The 21,889-nt window shown below is 44.3% G+C and overlaps 1 protein-coding gene across 1 annotated transcript in view; it reads left to right on the forward strand.

The window, feature by feature from the left end:
• Window positions 1-21,889, forward strand: part of LOC139268110 (ankyrin repeat and death domain-containing protein 1B-like) — a 97,664-nt gene that overhangs the window by 4,925 nt on the left and 70,850 nt on the right. The window contains exons 2-3 of the mRNA XM_070886129.1: window positions 19,963-20,066; window positions 20,683-20,781. Of these exons, the coding sequence (XP_070742230.1) occupies window positions 19,963-20,066; window positions 20,683-20,781 (203 nt within the window). The remainder of the gene's footprint in view (window positions 1-19,962; window positions 20,067-20,682; window positions 20,782-21,889) is intronic.

Raw genomic sequence — 21,889 nt, forward strand, 5'->3', positions numbered from 1 at the left:
AGATGGAATTCCAGTCGAAGCACTAAAACATGGCGGAGAAGCATTACTGGCGCGGTCCATGACCTCATCTCTCTTATCTGGAAGGAGGAGATCGTGCCAGGAGATCTCAGAGACACTGTAATTGTGATCATCTTCAAGAAAGGTGACAAGTCTGACCGGTAACTACAGAGGAATCTCCCTGCTGTCGACCACCGGGAAAGTCATCACATGAATTCTCCTGAATCGCCGCCTTCCTGAGGCTGAAGAGCTCCTCCCAGAGTCGCAATGCAGATTCCGCCCACTAAGAGGCACAATGGACATGATCTTCACCGCGCGGCAGATACAAGAGAAATGCAGGGAACAGCACCAATCCTTGTACATAGCCTTCTTTGACCTCACAAAAGCCTTTGACACTGTCAACCGTGAGGGATTATGGAGCGCCTCCTCAGTTTCGCTGCCCTCAAATGTTTGTCCCCATTCTCCGCCTGCTTCACGATGACATGCAAGCTGTGATCCTGACCAACGGATCCACCACAGACCCAATACACATTTGGATCGGGGTCAAGCAAAAGGCTGTGTCATCCACACCAATGCCCTTCTCGATCTTCCTTGCGGCAATGCTCCATCTCAACCTCAGCAAGCTCCCCGATTGAGTGAAGCTAAATTGCAGGACAAACGGGAATCTGTTCAACCTCCTCCACCTCCAGGCCAGAACCAAGGTCGTCCCATCCTCCATCATCGAATTACACTACGCAGACGACACCTGCGTCTGTGCACACTCAGAGGTTGAACTCCAAGCCATCGTCAACACCATCACCGAGGTATACGAGAGCATGGACCTTACACTAAACATCCGTGAGACAAAGATCCTCTGCCAACCTGCCCCTGCCACACAGCACTACCCCCCCGATTACCAAAATCCACGACAAGGCCTTGGACAATGTGGACCATTTTCCATACCTTGGCAGCCAACTGTCAACAAGGGCAGACATCAACGATGAGGTCCAACACCACCTTCAGTGTGCCAGTGCAGCCTTCGGTCGCCTGAGGAAGAGAGTGTTTGAAGACCAGGACTGCAAACACGGCACCAAGCTCATGGTCTACAGGGATGCCCGCCCTCCTATGTGGCTCAGAGACATGGACTATGTACAGCAGGTACCTCAAAGCACTGGAGAAGTACCACCAACGCTGCCTCCACAAGATCCTGTAACTCCATTGGCAGGATAGGCGCACCGACGTCAATGACCTCGCTCAGGCCAACGTCCCCAGCATCGAAGCACTGACCACGCTAGATCAGCTCCGCTGGAAGGGTCACATCGTACGTATGCCTGACATGAGACTCCTAAAACAAGCGTTCTACTGAGAGCTCCGACACTGCAAGCGTGGGCAGAGGAAACACTTCCAAGGACACCCTCAAAGCCTCGTTGAAAAAAATGTAACATCCCCATCCACACCTGGGAATCCTTGGCCCAAGAACGCCCAAAGTGGAGGAAAAGCATCCGGGAAGGCGCTGAATACCACGAGCCTCTTCGCCGAGAGCAAGCTGAAGCCAAGCATCGACAGCGAAAGGAACGCGCGGCAACCCAGGCACCTCACCCACCCATTCCTTCAACCACCATTTTCCCCACCTGTGACAGAAACTGTAGGTCCACATTGGACTCTTCAGTCACCTGAGAACTCATTTTTAGTGTGGAAGCAAGTCATCCTCGACTCCAAGGGACTGCCTATGCGAATGATGATGATGATGATGATGATATGGCTTTATTCATTCATGGAGTCTCATTACTGTTTAGTTTGTTCTTTCATTTCGGTGGAATATATTGTTCCTGCACTCTGTTGAACACCATTTTAGATGTTTCCCATTGCTGTCTACATTGTTGTTTGCCAATATTGTTGCCCATTTTATTTTCCCATGGTCTGTTCTCAGCCCCTCAAAATCAGCTTTTCTCCAATCTATTATCCTGGTTTTCAACATACTTATGTCCTTCTCAATTATCATCTTAAAATGTATTATATTATGGTCACTATTACCTAGATGTTCCCCTACTTTTACTTCTCATCTGCTCTGGTTCATTCCCCATTTATTAGATCCAATAGCGAATCCACCCTTGTTCTGACAGTGGCAAGAGTGGTACCATTGAGCCAAGGCTGACAGATAATGCATATTATGTGTAGGATTTGTAGGATCTTGCGGAGGCATCGTTGGTGGTATTTCTCCAGCGACTTGAGGTGTCTACTGTACATGGTCCATGTTTCTGAGCCATACAGGAGGGCGTGTATTAATACAGCCCTGTAGACCATGAGCTTGGTGGTAGATTTAAGGGCCTGGTCTTTGAACACTCTTTTCTTCAGGCGGCCGAAGGCTGCACTGGCACACTGGAGGTGGTGTTGAATCTCCTCATCAATGTCTGTTGATAAAAGGCTCCCGAGGTATGGGAAATGGTCCACGCTGTCCAGGGCCGTGCCGTGGATGACTGCGGGACAGTGCTGTGCGGCGAGGACAGGCTGGTGGAGGACCTTTATCTTACAGATGTTTAGCGTAAGGCCCATGCTTTCGTACGCCTCAGTAAATACGTCGACTATATCCTGGAGTTCAGCCTCAGAATGTGCGCAGACGCAGGCGTCGTCCGCCTACTGTAGCTCAACGACAGAGGTTGGGGAGATCTTGGACCTGGCCTGGAGACGGCGAAGGTAGAACAGCTTCCCACTGGTTCTGTAGTTTATTCCACTCCAGCGGGGAGCTTGTTGACAGTGAGGTCTGCAAGATCCTACAAATCCCCTGGGAGGACAGACACATCAACATCATCCAGGCCAAAATCCCCAGCTACTCCGCTGGGCAGGCCACATTGTCCACATGCCAGACATGAGACTCCCAAAGCAAGCGCTCTACTCGGAACTCCTTCATGGCAAACGAGCCAAAGGTGGACAGAGGAAACATTACAAGGACACCCTCAAAACCTCCCTGATAAAGTGCAACATCCCCACCGACACCTGGGAATCCCTGGCCAAAGACCGCCTTAAGTGGGGAAAGTGCATCCGGGAGGGCACTGAGTGCCTCGAGTCTCATCGCCAAGAGCATGCAGAAATCAAACGCAGGCAGCGGAAAGAACGTGCAGCAAACCTGTCCCTCAACGACTGTCTGTCCCACCTGTGGCAGGGACTGTGGCTCTCGTATCGGACTGTTCAGCCACCTAAGGACTCATTCTAAGAGTGGAAGCAAGTCTTCCTCGATTCTGAGGGACGGCCTATGATAATGATGATAATTATGTGTAGGGTTATCATTTAAGGGTGTTTTATTATATGAGATTCCAGTGTTTTTAATGAGTGTTTTGGGAATTGAATCCTGTGGTTTTGTCTTTTTTTCTATGAAAGCTGTAAATTAATGAACACCACTAGGGAAGATCTAATCCTGAACCATTTAAACTGAAGAGCTGCTCTGGTCAGCCATGCACAGTTAAACTCCCATTCTGATCATTTACTGATAAAACTGAACGTTGACTTGTAACACTCAGTTTATGTCAACTTAGTATAATATGAATGACAAAAGTACATTGACCCACTTCTTCCCATATACCATGCATGAGTTTTACTGCTTCCACTGGAGGGAACTACTTACAGGAATTTAGAATTCTTCCATGATCCACAATTGCAATTGAGTAATGCATCAAGATATCAATCCAACATTGGAATTATGTATATAGGGCCCAAGTTTCCGCCCTCTGTAAGAATGGTGCACCTCCATAAGGTGCGCCGATTTTCTGGAATAAAAAGGGCAGCTTACCTTGTGATTCTGCGAGCTCCTCAGGACGTCTTCGTGCTCGGCGTGGCGCAGCACAAGGGGTCGGGGGTGGAGCCAGGTCCCGGCGCTGAAAACAGTGCCAGGACCTCTACACAGTGTGCGCGCATGTGCAGTAGCTCCGAGGCTGCGTGGGAGGGGCCCGAAGCATGCCGCCCCTAGCCCTGGCCGAATGGGCTCATGGGCAAAGATTGGACTCTGGCCTCCCTCCCTCCCGTTCAGCTCCCGCTCCCCCCCCAATCCTGTTCAGCTCCCGATCTCCCCCCCCCTCCCTCCACGTCGTCAGCGGGGCCCGCCCGCCCGGCATCTTGCTGGGGGCAGGCCCCTCCCGAAGTCTTTGGTGGCCATGCATCTGCATCGTTGTCAGTGGGGTCCATTCAGCCTCCCCTTCCTCTCCCCGCCTCCCCTCTCCCCTCCCTCCCATATCCCCCTCTCCTCTCCTTCCCTCCCGTTTCTCACCCTCTCCTCTCCCTCCCTCCCCTTTCCCCTCCCTCTCCCTCCTTCCCCCCTCCCCTCCTCTCCCTCCCCTCCCCTCCCCTCCCCTCCTCTCCCTCCCTCCTCTCCCTCCCCACTCCCTCCACCCCTCGCTATCAGAAACACGGAGAGATACTGACAGAGACAGAGAGAGAGACACTGGGAGGGGCGGGGGGGCATTCCAGCATGCTGTTGGAGGGCTCCCGGTACTGCAGTCGGTAAGTAGAAACTTAATTTTTTATTTATTGATTTTTTTAATGATTTTTTTTATTTTTTATCTTTTTATTTTTTTGATTGATTTATTGATTTATTTATAATTTATTATTGATAATGGCTCTTTACTTTTAAAAGTGGTGTTTAATGTTTGTAAACCCCCCTTCCCCCCCCCCCCCCCCCCATCTCTCGTTCCCTACGCCTGATTTATAAGTGTAGGCAAGGTTTTCCTGAGCGTACAAAAATCTACACTTACTCCATTCTAAGTTAGTTTGGAGTAAGTTTTCGCTGCCTAAACTTGCAAAACATGTGTAAGTGACTGGACATGCCCCTTTTTGAAAAAAAAAATCTGTTCTAAAATGAAACTATTCTAACTCACTAGAACTGGAGCAAACTAAATGCCGAGAATTGCAATTTCCAAGATGCTCCATTCTAAAATAGTTTCTCCAAAAAAATAGGAGCAACTCAGGCTGAAACTTGAGCCCATCGAAACAGGATAGGCCATTCAACCCCTCGAGCCTGTTCTGCAATTTAATTAGATCATGGCTGATCTGTACCTCAACCTATTTGCCTGTCGCTGCTCCATATCCCTTGATACTCTTACATAACAAAAATCTATCGATCTCAATCTTGAAAGTTTCAATTGACCCAGCCTATAGATTCACAAACCTATAGTTAACATGATAAATGATTTACAGTTCACAACAGAATTGGAGCTATTCAGTTGCCTTGAATATTTGCTAATCTGTTTATAAAGATAAATCTTATAACCTTCAATTCTTTTCTAAAAACAGATATTCATCCAACTACATTTTAAGGCTGTCATTTGATATAGGATTAACCATCTTTAGTGGGAGTCCATTTTGTATATCCATCACTCCATTGGAAGCCATTTTGTCAATTATTTTCACAATAGTTATATTGTGCAGCTGTATTGGAATGAAGCTGAGCGCATACAGAATTTCTTCATGCTGATGGTGATAAGAATATTCAATTCATGTTGACTGTTCACTTATTTTGTGAAATTATTTTTCATTTATATTCCACATTTGACACTTATGTAGTCTTTGTTGCCTCTATTGTTACTTTTAATCCTCAGTCTATTCATCTCCAAACGTGATTGACGGAGGAATTAACCAATCACCTCCATTCTTGCCAGGAATAGTAGTGTAAAAAGTAGCCTTTTGTTTTGAATACTGACATTTTTTAAAGAAAAAGAGACAAAGAAATGATTTACATTTCTATAGCACCTTTCACAACCTCAGGACATCCCAAAGCTCTTTGCAGCCAATGAAGTACTTTTGAAGTGTAGTCACTCTTGTAATGTAGGAAACGCAGCCGGCAATTGCGCACAGCAAGCTCCCAGAAATAGCAATGTGATAACGACCAAATAATCTGTTTTTGTTAGATTGATTAAGGGATAAATATTGGCCAGGACACCCAGGATAACTCCCCAGCTCTTCTTCGAAATAGTGCCGTGGGATTTTTTTACGTTCACCTGAGAAAGCAGACTCAGTTTAACGTCTCATACAAAAATTATGGTTTCGAATTTGTTAAAAATACACAAGGTTTACAGTTCACACTGAAAGCTAATCAGTCATTCACACTTAAAGCCACTAATTTGTCTTGTTGTAAAACCTCTTCTAAACTCTTACCAAATTCGGAATGCAGCATAACAACACAGCAACTGATAATAAAACCGTTAATTCTTGATATAATGACTATTTGGAATGGCAGGCTGCTGTTCATAAATTTAATGTAGTATAAAATTTAATGTACTATAGAAAGCAACACCAGTCATCTCTGAAGCAAATCACACACATCATTTAACAGAAGACTTGCGTTTTATTTTAGGTTACTTGAAAGACCCAATAGAATCATTGTTGGTGCAAATTAAAATGTTTGACTGTTAACTATGCATTCTAACTGTTAAATATGGTGTTTAGTTATATTTAATGTCAAATCTCTGCTCATTTTTTCCAGTGATTTCTCCTTATTGACAGTGCTAGACCTTAAATGGATAACATTTTTCCCATTATCACTATTTCTGTTGAGATGAGAGATGGTAAAAGCATGTAAGGATTTTTTAATCAAAAATAAATATAATAATATACCTATGAAATACTGTATATTGCAATTTTACTGATACATGCAACAATTTAGCTGTAAACATTATGAGAAAACTGCAGATAATCGTGAAGATTATCTATATGGTGACATGAAATGCATTGAGGGGATCACAGCAGGCAATAAATGCTGGCCTTGCGATGCCCACATCCCAGAACGAATAAAAAAAAAAATTGTGTGTACAATTACATGTGTACAATCAACATTTATTCATGTTAGTAGATCAATGCTATGGGCAGCTATATATGTGTGTATTAACTCACAAAGATTTGTTTAGTAAAGGGCTACTTTAACACTGAGTATAGATATGTGCCTTTTGGTCCTGTCTTAAGAGCTGAATAAATGTAGTTGAACACAGAATGAGTATTAGCTACCACGCTGCAATTATGGAACGCAAATACAGAGTGACTAAACCATGGTACACAAGTGAAAATACAATTTTCAGGTTTGTGAAAAACAAATCCTATATATGTGCTCTAAAGTTTGTATAAGGCCTCAGTAACTTTACTCAGTAGTTCTCAAACGTCTTTGGTTGAAGGACCACTTTTCAAATGAATTAGCGATCATGGGCACACCATCTAAATTATAACACTATAAACTCCTTACACATGTACATTTCTGAATGTAAAGTTCATCAGCGTCATGTTAAAGGGACTTGCATGATATTTTGATACATTGATGTGATTGGTGATAGGAAAACTTTTAACTTCCCTTCAGTTGAAAGGTAATCCTACAGGTTCAGAAACATGCCTATTGAATACTTCTCCACATGACACCTCCCTGCTCTTCTTGGAATGCTTGGTGGCTCCTGTTGAGAACACTGGCACCGTTTCAGGTGTAACTCTCCACTGCCTGCCTACTCAATACTGAGTGTTTCAGGGTTTTTTCCTCCCCTCTGCGGTTTACCGGCCTGTGTGCATTGGAATATCGCTGACGAGCTGTCTGGTGTATGACATTTCTGCTATCAAGACACTGGCAGTAACTGGGACCCAGTTTTAACCTGGGTTCAGTCATAGGTCTATCGGCTGTACTCAGTGAACGAAGCTCAGTTTGATTGTCATTCCAGGCCCTTGGACAAGGCTGTCATAGCCGCGCCTTCCTACCCTCCCCCAGCTACAGCCCTGCGAATCCACTCCTGTTGTCTCTGCAGCCTCCCATCTCGTCTCTTGGGATTCTCAGTCAGTCCGAGGCCCGCTAATCCGGTTACGTGTCTGTTTCCAGAGTTTCCTCGGTCCCAGTGCCCCCTCAGTGATTGGTTAGCAGTGTCTCTCTGTGCGGGTGCACTAGGCCCCTGGGCTTGATGTCCACTTCCCGATGCGCAAACTCTCAGCTGCGCAGCTCGAACAGATGAAGGAAATCAAAATAATGGCCAACAGCGCGAGTGCGACGCGCGCCATCGCAGCAATGGGCCCCGTTCACATTATTTTGTGAACCCTCTGGAAAGACTCTATAGACTCCCAGTTTCCGTGGAGCTCAGTTTGAGAACCACTGACCTAACTGACAGCACTTTAAGTCAAGACCAGAGACTCGGTGGTTTTTGGTTGGAGTAGGGTTGTCACAGGATTCGCTTTTGCCTTGACAATCTAGTTTTTGAGTGAATCCACCCTGCTCCTGAAACTTGGTACAGTGAAAAGCTGATTAAAATCTGTCCTCCTTTCTACTTCCCTGAAGGGTGAGTTAGACATTGCAAGCTCCATTACCAACTAAATGCATACTGTCTCCCACAACAGAGATGGATGGAAGGCAGTGCTCAGCCTTCCATCCATCTGCTACACTTAGATTCTTAACTGTTTATGGCTCATATTTTCTTCTTCATATCTCAGCCATTCAGTGCAAATTTCTCACCATTTCAAACAGTAAGCATTCTCCATGTTCTTCATAATTTTAAAGGAGGTGTACTAATTGGAACAGAAGAAAGTGACCTTCATCCAGAGGCACCGCCAATCAAGTCTCCCACCTTCGACATCCTACTTTTGTAAGCCTGTTGTAAAGAGCTTTCATGTGCTTTCATTATATTTTCACTTATATCCCATATATTATTCAATCTGTACTTGTTCTATAATTGCAATGCAGGGGCCAAGATTCATTCTGTGTTCCTTTTAAAGTTTTACATTTTTGCTTCTTTAAAATAAATCTTTCTCTACCCAAGATCGCAGAGATGGTAGGTTCTGAATTCAGGCTCATCAGCAAGTGGATCAATAGGTCTGCCGAGGCTGCAGGAGAACCTCTGGCTAAATTATACGCACCTACTCTGTGACATGCCCTTATTATAAAATACTTCATGTAAGATTCCTGAAGGGCTTACTATATTGTTCTGTGGACAAGTGGTATTTATCTTTTCCTGTACAATGGCTTGTGTGTAATATCATGTGACAAACCAGAATCTTCTGAGACACATTTATTTTGAAACAATTTAATATAAATTGAAACCAGTAAGTGCTTTTATAAATGATTGAAAAGTTCTAGTAAATTAGTGCTATTGTGTTCCTAACACAGATGAGACTGCACACAGGGAGGTTAAAGTAACAGTGACCTCAGTCTTTATTAAGACACTCCAGAGTGAGAAACAGGCCTTCGGGGCCGGCTTATATACAGTGCTCCCAAGGGATGCTGGGATCACTTGGGACTTCAGGGGATGAGCCCCCTGGTAGTGGAACATGAGAGTGCATGCTTTACAGATCCACAACATCACTCTGAACCAGCGAGAGTCTGGTTTTAAGTTCCTTTTCATGAGTAGCTCAGCCGGGGGTACCCCTGTGAGCGAGTGGGGTCTCGTGCGGTAGCTGAGCAGTACTCTGGCCAGGCGGGTTTGGAGTGAGCCTTCCGTGACTCATTTAAGGCTCTGTTTGACTGTACTGCCCGCTCTGCCTGCCCATTGGAGGCTGGTTTAACGGGGCCGAGGTGACATGTTTGATCCCATTACGGGTCATGAATTCTTTAAATTCGGCACTGGTGAAACATGGCCCGTTGTCACTGACCAGTATGTCAGGCAGGCCGTGGGTGGCAAACATGGCCCTCAGGCTTTCAATGATGGCGGTGGCAGTGCTTCCCAACATTATTTCACATTCAATCCATTTTGAAAAAGCATCCACCACCACCAAAAACATTTTACCGAGAAACGGGCCGGCACAGTCGACATGAATCCTCGACCAAGGTCTGGAGGGCTAGGACCACAAACTTAGTGGTGCCTCTCTGGGCGCGTTGCTCAACTGAGCACACACGCTGCATTGCCGTACACAGGACTCTAAGTCAGAGTCGATACCGGGCCACCACACGTGGGATCTGGCTATCGATTTCATCATTACTATCCCCGGGTGTGTGCTGTGGAGATCTGAGATCAACGTCTCCCTGCCCTTTTTGGGTAGCACTACGCGGTTACCTCACAACAGGCAGTCTGGCTGATTGGATAGCTCGTCCTTTCGCTGCTGGAACGGCTTGATTAGCTCTTGCATTTCAACGGGGATGCTGGCCCAGCTCCCATGCAGTACACAGTTTTTTACTAGGGACAGCAGAGGATCTTGGCTGGTCCAAGTCCTAATGTGGCGGGCCATGACAGGTGATTTATCATTTTCAAACACTTCCATGACCATCAACAAGTCTGCGGGCTGTACCACCATCAACAAGTTTGCAGGCTGCGCCATTTCCACCCCCGTGGTGATCAATGGTAGCCGACTGAGAGCATCCGCACAGTTCTCGGTGCCTGGCCTGTGGCAGATGGTATAGTTATACGCTGATAGCGTGAGTGCCCACCTTTGTATGCGGGCTGAGGCATTAGTATTTATCCCCTTGTTTTCAGTGAACAGGGATGTGAAGGGCTTGTGATTGGTTTCCAGCTCAAATTTGAGGCCAAACAGGAACTGATGCATTTTCTTTACCCCAAACACACACACTAATGCCTCTTTCTCAATCATGCTGTAGGCCCTCTCGGCCTTAGACAAGCTCCTGGAGGCATAGGCGACAGGTTGCAACTTCCCTGCAACGTTAGCTTGTTGTAATACACACCCGACTCCATACGACGATGCATCACATGTTAACACAAGTCTTTTACATGGGTTATACAATACAAGCAGCTTGTTGGAGCATAAAATGTTTCTGGCTTTTTCAAAAGCAATTACTTGGTTTTTTCCCCATACCCAGTTCTCACCTTTACGCAATAACACATGTAGGGGCTCTAAGAGGGTGCTTAACCCCGGTAGGAAGTTACAAAAATAGTTGAGGAGTCCCAGGAACGACTGCAGCTCCGTAACGTTCTGTGGCCTGGGCGCGTTCCTGATAGCCTCTGTCTTGGCGTCTGTGGGCCGAATGCCGTCCGTCGTGATCTTTCTCCCCAAAAACTCCACTTCTGTTGCCATGAAGATGCATTTCGACCTCTTCAGCCACAGCCCTATGCGATCCAGTCACTGGAGGACCTCCTCCAGGTTTTGTAGGTGCTCAACGGTGCCCGACCCGTGACCAATATGTCGTCCTGAAAAACCACCGTGCGTAGTACCGACTTGAGTAGGCTCTCCATGTTTCTCTGGAAGATCGCTGCAGCTGACCGAATTCCAAACGAGCATCTGTTGTAGATGAACAGTCCCTTGTGCGTGTTGATGCAGGTGAGGCCCTTTGAAGACTCCTCCAGCTCCTGCGTCATGTAGGCTGAAGTCAGGTCGAGCTAGGTGAACGTCTTGCCTCCTGGCAGCGTCGCAAATAGGTCGTCTGCCTTAGGTAGCGGGTATTGGTCCTGTAGCGAGAAACGATTTATAGTTACTTTATAATCGCCGCAAATCCTGACCGTGCCATCACTTTTGAGTACTGGAACAATCGGGCTGGCCCACTCGCTGAATTCCACTGGGGAGATGCCCTCACGTTGCAGCCTGTCCAGCTTGATTTCCACTCTCTGTCTCATCATGTGAGGTACCGTTCGCGCCTTGTGGTGAATGGGTCGTGCCTCTGGGACCAAGTGGATCCGCATCTTCGCCCCAGAAAAGTTTCCAATGCTTGGCTCAAACAGGGAAGGAAATTTGTTCAGAACCTGGGTACATGAGAATTCATCGACATGTGATAGCGCTCGGATGTCATCCCAGTTCCAGCGGATTTTGCCCAGCCAGCTCCTTCCAAGCAGTGTGGGGCCATTGCCCAGGACAATCCAGAGTGGCAGTTCATGCACCGTGCCCTCGTAGGTGACCTTGATCATGGCGCTGCCCAGGACAGTGATGAGCTCTTTGGTGTATGTTCTCAGTTTCGTGTGGATGGGGCTCAAGGCTAGTCTGAGTGCCTTGTTGCACCACAATCTCTCAAACATCTTTTTACTCATGATGAATTGGCGAGTGCCAGTGTCCAGTTCCATGGCTACGGGTAAGCCATTCAATTTTACGTTTAGCATTATAGGTGAACATTTCGTTGCAAATGTGTGCACCCCATGTACTTCAGCATCTGCCTCCTCTCTCTGAGGCTCGAAATTGCTTTGATCCACCATGGACCGATCTTCCTCTGCCACATGATGGTTAGCAGGTTTTGCAGAGCTTGCAGCTCGTCTGCAAGCTCGTTGGAGGTGCCCCATTGTTCCACAGCTCTTGCAAACATACCCTTTGAAGCGGCATGAATAGGCTGAATGGAAGCCTCCACAATGCCAACAAGGTGTGAATTGCCTTGCATTCATCCTTTGTTGCGGACTTTGAGTCATCTGGGTCACCTGAGGCCTGCTGGTAGTTGCAGATTCGAGGATTCTGCCCTGTACATTTCTACTCACGCACATAGTTCCAGTTAATTTATGAACAATGCTAGCACTTGTGTGCTGAGAGATTTGTTTGGTGTTATCACTGATGGACATAAACGCCTGTGCTATTGCAATGGCCTTACTGAGGATCGGTGTCTCTACAGTCAAAAGTTTTCGTAGGATGGTCTCATGGCCAATGCCCAGGACAAAAAAGTCTCTGAGCATCTGCTCCAGGTAGCCATCAAACTCACATTGTCCTGCAAGTCGCCTTAGCTCGGCGACATAGCTTGCCATTTCCTGACCTTCAAATCGCTGGCACGTGTAGAACCGATACCTCGCCATCAGCACGCGCTCCCTCGGGTTAAGATGCTCCTGAACCAGTGTACACAGCTCCTCATACGACTTATCGGTGCCCCACAGACTGTGAGGAGGACCGCTCTCCTTTTTGCAGCACTTCCTTCTCCATCCAACTCGTTGGCTACAAAGTACTGGTCTAGCCGTTCGACATAGGCTTCCCACTCCTCATCCTCCAAGAACTTCTCCAGGATGCCCACAGTTTGCCGCATCTTTGCGTTGGATTCGTATACTCGTCGCCAGTTATCCTAACCCAGATGAGACTGCATACAGGGAGGTTAAAGTAACAGTGACCTCAGTCTTTATTAAGACACTCCAGAGTGAGGAACAGGCCTTAGGGGCCGGCTTATATACAGTGCTCCCAAGGGATGCTGGGATCCCTTGGGACTTCAGGGGATGCGCTCCCTGGTGGCGGAATATGGGAGTGCATGCGTTACAGATACACAACAAGTGCAACAAGAAATCAACAGCAATACTAGAAATAAAATTCTGTAAACCACAATGCTCTTACCATACGACATGTTGTTTGGATCCGCCACCCATTACTTGCACCGCACTCATTTGCATCATAAATAAAAGTCAACAAACCATAAGGTGGATCATTAATGCTGCATATTCCTGTCTATTGCATTAATGTCCAAATGAACACTCAATGTAGTTTTTTCTTTGTAGATGATGAATATTGTTGTGGACGTGGGATATTCACTTTGGCTGGAGGCTAGTAAATAGGGCATAAGTTTATCGAATGCAGAAAGTATCAAAAGTTGTTTAATAGTTACAACTCATTGAGTTAAAATTGTTGAAGACAATCTGACATAATATTAGTTCTCTGAGAGCAAACAGTTCAAGATTGTGTTTGGTGGCACACAGCTAGAAGACTTGGTTCAAGTCATGATGGATGTTAGATTTTTCTGGAGCTGACTGATTCAGAAAGATATCCCAGTTGTTTTGTTTCACATAGAGAACTTGATCTTATCAGTTTCAGATCCACGCTGGTTCCTGAATGCAGTGTAAGCGAGATTACCACAGTTACATACACGAACTTTTTTCTTTGAATTTTCTGCCCTTTTCTGCCTTCCTTTCTCAAGATGGTACCATTCCATGAATGCTATGAGGTCTTCGATATCTCACCTAAGTGGCAATTCTGCACATCTGAGCCCAAAGAGCGAGTGTTGGCAGCATATTTGACTACAGAAGAGCTTGGAGTTAAAATTGATCACATTTTCACCTGACACACGCATAGATGCACTTTCCTTCCCTAAACCAGGGGCAATGAAGCCAATTATGCAGTTGCTTTGTTTCACATGACTACCTTTGCTGCTACCTTGTCATCTACTACTCTTCCTAGCCATTTGTGGTAAGATTAGGATTGCATCATTAGTAATTGCTGCAGTATACCCTGGATCCCAGTATTCTTATCAATGTCCATTTAGGCTGATCCACGTGCAACACTGGTCAGGTGTACACTGATGCAAATGCTGACAAATTGGCTGAAATTCAGTTCCCAAGCTGCACTATTAGGCTGAAATTTTAATTGGGAGGCGCGTTAAGAGCAGGGGAGGGTGGGGGTCTAGGAAGCAGTCAGGAAACCCGGGGAATGGGTTTCCCACAGTCTCTGCTCAATTTAATGGCAGAGCCTGCTTTGCATTTCAAAGGACAGTTTTTCACCTGCAGCCAGCCAGATGGAGAGAGCTGGCTGGTTGCAGGCAGGTAGACCAGTGGCACTAGACCGCAGAGAGGAGGGAGGGAGGGATTGGGTGCGGACCTGTCGGGGGATGGGGTGGTCAGGGGCCCAGAGCTGTGGGGCTGGAGGATCGGTTGGGGGGAGGGGATCGGAGGCCTTGCGGGGGGGCCTCTGATTGCTGGGGGTGGATGAGGCAGGGGCGCTGGCACTTAACTCCTGGATCCAGCAGTCCTCGCCTTACTTTAGCTGGTGGGTTTTCTGAAGCCCAAGAAACCTGATCAGCCACTATTAAATTTGAAATACTGGTTAAATCTGAGGCAAGCAGCCTCATTATAATATTTAAATAGTGACCCGCCTCATGGGAGTGGGTTGGCTGCTACCCCCTTTCACGCCTCAGTTAAAACTGGAAGTGGGCTGTTGGGATCGTGATTCCGTTTTTTAACACTGAAACCTCCCACCCGACCGCAACTAACCTGTTTTTTGGGGGTTAAAATTCTCCCCTTTAATATCTGTTCATTTTGACACACTAGAACTGTAGCGGTATTGCATATCCCGAAATGCATTGTTGATGACATACAGCTGTAACTCCATGTTACAAGATGAATGCTGGTACAATATTTTTATGTGTCGTTAAATCTGAAAATATTCTAGAAGAACCACCATATTGACCCAAATTTAAGAACTTTTTTTGGGTCAATTTTGGAGTATCTATGTGGGCCTACAAAACCTAAAAAAATATGGAATCAGAAAAGATCATTAAACCTTAACAACTAGTTGCCATCATTACGTGTGTATAATTCATCCTAACATGGATGCTATCCAATTTATTGATTTCCTGAAATATGTGAGTAGAAAAATGGTAAAACTTTTAACAGGTTAAAAGCCCAAACAGTATTTCCACGGACCCAGCAATGAAGGAACAATCATGTTCTCTAGCATTTTAATTATTTCTGTCCATATTTCTCTTTAACATTATTACCTTCATTCCATTATTAAACAGGCATTGATCGAGCCTTTTTTTATACAATGAGTTCAAATTGTTCTGAACTTTTTGTACATATAAGGTATAACACTGTTTTTTAATGGACAGACAGCATGTCTCACTTTGTAAAAGTTATTTAAATGAAAGCAATAAAGTGTTCAAAAAATCTTGAGCCACAACATTAAAGGAAATGCTCGGTGGACTGTGAAACTTTACAGGAAAGATTGTCACTTATTGTTGCATGTAAAAAGAATGACGTCTGAATTATTGGAGATGGTCTCTTCTGATAGGCTTCAGCAGATGATACGTTGCATATCTATCTGAGGGTAAAAATGCACTTGCTTAAAATCTGTTACATCTCTAACTTTTTCCAGTTCTGACATAGAAACATAGAAAATAGGTGCTGGAGTAGGCCATTCGTCCCTTCGAGCCTGCACCACCATTCAATAAGATCATGGCTGATCATTCCCTCAGTACCTCTTTCCTGCTTTCTCTCCATACCCCTTGATCCCTTTAGCCGTAAGGGCCATATCTAACTCCCTCTTGAATATATCCAATGAACTGGCATCAACACCTCTGTGCGGTAGGGAATTCCACAGGTTAACAACTCTCTGAGTGAAGAAGTTTCTCCTCATCTCAGTCCTAAATGGCTTACCCTTATCAGAATGTGTCCCCTGGTTCTGGACTTCCACAACATCGGGAACATTCTTCCTGCATCTAACCTGTCCAGTCCCGTCAGAATTTTATATGTTTCTATGAGACCCCCTCTCACCCTTCTAAACTCCAGTGAATAAAGGCCCAGTCGATCCAGTCTCTCCTCATATGTCAGTCCAGCCATCCCGGGAATCAGTCTGGTGAACCTTCGCTGCACTCCCTCAATAGCAAGAACGTCCTTTCTCAGAATAGGAGACCAAAATTGAACACAATATCCCAGGTGAGGCCTCACTAAGGCCCTGTACAACTGCAGTAAGACGTCCCTGCTCCTATACTCAAATCCCATAGCTATGAAGGCCAACATACCATTTGCCGCCTTCACCACCTGCTGTGCTTGTATGCCAACTTTCAATGACTGATGAACCATGACACCCAGGTCTCGTTGCACCTCCCCTTTTCCTAATCTGCCGCCATTCAGATAATATTCTGTCTTCGTGTTTTTGCCCCCAAAGTGGATAACCTCACATATATCCACATTATACTGCATCTGTCATGCATTTGCCCACTCACCTAACCTGTGAGCGTCCCCCTCACAGGTCACACCACCACCCAGTTTAGTGTCATCTGCAAACTTGGAGATATTACACTCAATTCCTTCAGCTAAATTATTGATGTATATTGTAGAGCTGGGGTCCCAGCACTGAGCCCTGTGGCACTCCACTAGTCACTGCCTGCCATTCTGCAAAGGACCCGTTTATCCCGACTCTCTGCCAACCAGTTGTTTATCCATGTCAGTACATTACCCCCAATTCCAAGTGCTTTGATTTTGCACACCACATCCCTTGTCCACCCGACTAGTTACATCCTCAAAAAATTCCAGAAGATTTGTCAAGCATGATTTCCACTTGACCAAGTCCGCCACATGATGCATCTCCTCTGGACTGAGACGCCGCCTGCTAGGGTAAAATGGGCAGAATCCTTCCTCGGTACATGGGCTGTGTGTACGAGCATAAATCCATGCTGACTTGGACCGATCCTGTCACTGCTTTCCAAATGCGCTGCTATTTCATCTTTAATAATTGATTCCAACATTTTCTCCACTACTGATGTCAGGTTAACCGGTCTATAATTACCCGCTTTCTCTCTCCCTCCCTTTTTAAAAAGTGATGATACATTAGCTACCCTCCAGTCCATGGGAACTGATCCAGAGTCGATAGACTGTTGGAAAATGCTCACCAATGCATCCACTATTTCTAGGGCTATTTCCTGAAGTACTCTGGGATGCAGACTATCAGGCCCCAGGAATTTATCGACCTTCAATCCCATCAATTTCCCTAACACAATTTCCCGCCTAATAAGGATATCCTTCAGTTCCTCCTTTTCACTAGAGCCTCGGTCCCCTAGTACTTCCGGAAGGTTATTTGTGTCTTCCTTCGTGAAGACAGAACCAAAGTACTTGTTCAGTTGGTCTGCCATTTCTTTGTTCCCCATTATAAATTCTCCTGAATCCAACTGCAAGGGACCTACGTTTGTCTTCACTAATCTTTTTCTCTTCACATATCTATAGAAGCTTTTGCAGTCAGTTTTTATGTTCCCGGCAAGCATCTTTTCATACTCTATTTTCCCCCTCTTAATTAAACCCTTTGTCCTCCTCTGCTGAATTCTAAATTTCTCCCAGTCCTCAGGTTTGCTCCTTTTTCTGGCCAATTTATATGCCTCTTCCTTGGATTTAACACTATCCTTAATTTCCCTTGTTAGCCACGGTTGAGCCACCTTTCCCGTTTTATTTTTACTCCAGACAGGGATGTACAATTGCTGAAGTTCATCCATGTGATCTTTAAATGTTTGCCATTGCCTATTCACTGTCAACCCTTTAAGTATCATTTGCCAGTCTATTCTAGCCAATCCACACCTCAAACCCTCGAAGTTACCTTTCCTTAAGTTCAGGACCCTGGTTTCTGAATTAACTGTGTCACTCTCCATCTTAATAAAGAATTCTACCATGTTATGGTCACTCTTCCCCAAGGGGCCTCGCACAACAAGATTGCTAATTCGTACTTTCTCATTACACATCACCCAGTCTAGGATGGCCAGCTCCCTAGTTGGTTCCTCGACATATTGGTCTAGAAAACCATCCCTAATACACTCCAGGAACTCCGCCTCCACCACATTGCTACCAGTTTGGTTAGCCCAATCTATATGTAGATTAAAGTCACCCATGATAACTGCTGTACATTTATTACATGCATCCCTAATTTCTTGTTTGATGCTGTCCCCAACCTCACTACTACTGTTTGGTTGTCTGTACACAACTCCCACTAGCGTTTTCTGCCCTTTGGTATTCCGTAGCTCCACCCATACCGATTCCACATCATCCAAGCTAATGTCCTTTCTTACTATTGCATTAATTTTCTCTTTAACCAGCAATGCCACCCTGCCTCCTTTTCCTTTCTGTCTATCCTTCCTAAATGTTGAATACCTCTGGATGTTGAGTTCTCAGCCTTGGTCACCCTGGAGCCATGTCTCCGTGATGCCAATTACATCATATCTGCGCAGTTAATTCGTCCACCTTATTCCAAATACTCCTCGCATTGAGGCACAGCGCCTTCAGGCTTGTCTTTCTAACAAACTTTGCCCCTTTAGAATTTTGCTGTAATGTGGCCCTTTTTGCTTTTTGCCTTAGGTTTCTCTGCCCTCTTCTTTCTACCTTTTGCTTCTGCCCCCATTCTACTTCCCTCTGTCTCCCTTCATAGGTTCTCATCCCCCTGCCATATTAGTTTAACTCCTCCCCAACAGCACTAAAGTGTTGAAAGTTCATCGACCTGAAACGTTGACCCTGTTTCTCTCTCCACAGATGCTGCCTGACCTGTTGAGTATTTTCAGCATTTTCTGTTTTTATTTCAGATTTTCAGCATCCACAGTATTTTGCTTTTGTTTTATAAATGTAGAAAGAGTCTGCCAACAGTGGCTTTAGATTTTTGATTTGTTTTTATAAATCTATAAGTTGGATGGTTTTGTTGGTTTTGGAAAGATATACTGAGAAATTATCATTTTTAAAGGGTAATTATCTGACTAAATAAACCAGTTGAAATGTTTTTCTACCACTAGTTGATCTCTCCTGGCATTGCCCAAGGGTTTGAATCACTGATGTGATGTTTGGCTTCTAAACTTGCCTATCTCTTTAAGGCCACTGTTCAGATACACCCTGCGAGAAAGTGGTATAAATAGACAAACCTTAAGTCAATTACAGCCGACTTTCTGTTTTAGCTTATACTTGCAGAGAGGTTGGATCAGGAAAAAAAATGCATATTTTTAATAAATTTGTTCAGTTGTGCTTTATCGGTGTTTTATACAAAATGTGACATCTGAAATGTAACGCCTGAGGTGTGACTGACTTGTATTAATGGATGTGTTCAATTGTCAGTACAACTAAGTTGGTAGCACTACTCTCACCTGAGTCAGAAAGTTGTGAGTTCAAGTTCCACTCCAATACTTGAGCATATTTCAGACTAACATTTCAGTGCAATACTGAGAGTGCTGCATTGTCAGAGGTACAGTGTGTCGGATGAGGGGTGAAACGGAGGCCTTGTATGCCTGTGCATACAGGAATGTAAAGATTCCATGGCAATATTTGGAGAAGAGCAGGGACTTCTCCCAGTGATCTGGCCAACATTCTTCCCTCAAAAAATACTACAAAAAACAACAAACTGGTTCTTCATCTCTTTCACTGTTGGTGTGATTTGTTGTGCATAAATTGGCTGCCTCACTTATCTACATTACAGCACTTCAAAAGTGAGTGCCTACATAGTGCTTATGTACAACCTGAGAATGTGAAAGGCGCTTATGTAAATGCAAGTTCATTCTTTCAAATGCTGCTACAAATCATAAAAGCAAATTTATGTAAATGCAATTTTGTGATGTTTCACTCATAGTAAAACTTTGGTGTGTTTATATTTAACAGAAGGTACTGATAACAGCTAATGTTTCTCTTTCCAATGTAGTATTGCCAGCAGAGAAGGAATTCCATAATGCTGCTAAAAACAATGATGTAACTACTTTGGGTAGATGTTTAACCCAGAATGTCAAGATTAACATTAGGACTGAAGTAAGTAATAATGCTAGTCTGCTAAAGAATGATACATTATATATAGCAATAATTTTGCTGTTCTTTCATTTTAACATGATTTCTAGATCCATAAAATAGGACATAATCCTTTTATAAGAAAATAGGAGTAAGAAAAGACCATTTATCCCAGCCCGTTGAATTCTATATTTCCCTTTTGTTCCACTGCCATCCCTCTGCTACTGGCATAATTATTGCGTAGAATGGCAACCAGAATCATTCACACTTTTCAATTTTGTAAATATTCCATGTGAGTTTGTGAAAAACTTTTATTTAGGTTAATGACTAATTTCCATAAATTACAGATTGTGGTTACAACAGTGGTTAAAATGTATTCTCTTTCTCTCTCTCTCTTTTTCTGGCTGTCTCTCCAGCTCTTTTTGCCTCTCTATCTCACTCTCTATCTATCTCTTTATCCCCCTCACCTGCCTGCAGCTGATCTTTTTAATAAACCATTAATGTTTAAAAAACGAAACCATGAAGTTGAGAAATGAGAGTCAGAGACAAGAACATTATAATAAGATATTGATATACGCTACAATACATATTTTTGTGAGATAAATTGGTTGCGTTTAACCCCGTCTCTTTTTCTGAGCAGTTAGATCGCACCGCCTTGCATTTTGCTGTTGCTAACACAAATGAAAATGCTGTTACCTTTCTTCTCAAACACAATGCTATGGTGGACATTAAAGATAAGGTTTGTGAAACTTCTACTGTCAAATGATTGCAACACAATGTTTATATGCCTTCATAGTACAGTACAACATGTTAAACTTGACTTTCAGATATGATGGAGTAGCTGTGAAAACCTTTTGGTGGTAATTTTGACTTTGGGCAGTAGTCTCAAAACAACGATATCGGGTCAACCGCCCGATTTAACAGAAAGTACTGATAACAGTTAATGTTTCTCTTTCCAATGTAGTATTGGACGAATTGGATAGCTCTTTCAAAGAGTTGGCACAGATGTGATGGGCCGAATGGCCTCCTTCAATGCTGTCTGATTTCATGACATTAACTGCATTTTCTCTGCAATCAATGGGTTCTGAAATTTGAAGGAGATTTGTATTCCGATTTTTATTTTGATTGACTTCAAAAGAAATGAAAATTTGGAGAGATGTATAACGGGCAGATGATGTGCTATCGCCTGGTTTATACTATCAGCCAAAGTCAAACTTACCTACTCCGGGTTTATGTAGAGTACAGGAATTCAGCCAGAGTGTTTATTTGCTTATTTTACCATCCAAGTCTGGAGTGCAATTAATGCGTTGCTTCAGTTTGTTCCCTCATGCTCCTTACTTCACCATACATCAATAAAACAAATCCCATTTGACCCGAAGTGACTCCCATTATATTTTCTTTTAAAAGAATTGAAAAATTTCTCAATATAAAATTGTTCACAAACCTTTATTATAACGTATAAATGATACCAATGTAGTGCCACAGTTCTTATCTGATACACTTTAAAATTCATGGTGAAAGTGCTAGAGAATGAAGGCTTTTTTTATTTTGCTTCTGGATTTTTTTTACTAGACAGCAAAATATCCGATGTTGAACCATAAAGAATAAATGACTGGCCCTAATCTGACTGCGCTGCCAATTTTAAGTTAATTGACAAGATGAGGTGAAATTCCTTGACACAGCAAGTTATTATGATCTGGAAAGAATGGTGGAAACAAACATAACAGTAACTTTCAAAACAGAATCGGTTATATATTTGACAAGGGAAAATTTGAAGAGCTATGGTGAAAGAGCTCTTTCAAAGAGTGGCATAGATGTGATGGGCCGAATGGCCTCCTTCTATGTTG

Source organism: Pristiophorus japonicus, chromosome 1, assembly GCF_044704955.1.
Source record: "Pristiophorus japonicus isolate sPriJap1 chromosome 1, sPriJap1.hap1, whole genome shotgun sequence".
Taxonomy (NCBI): Eukaryota; Metazoa; Chordata; class Chondrichthyes; family Pristiophoridae; genus Pristiophorus; species Pristiophorus japonicus.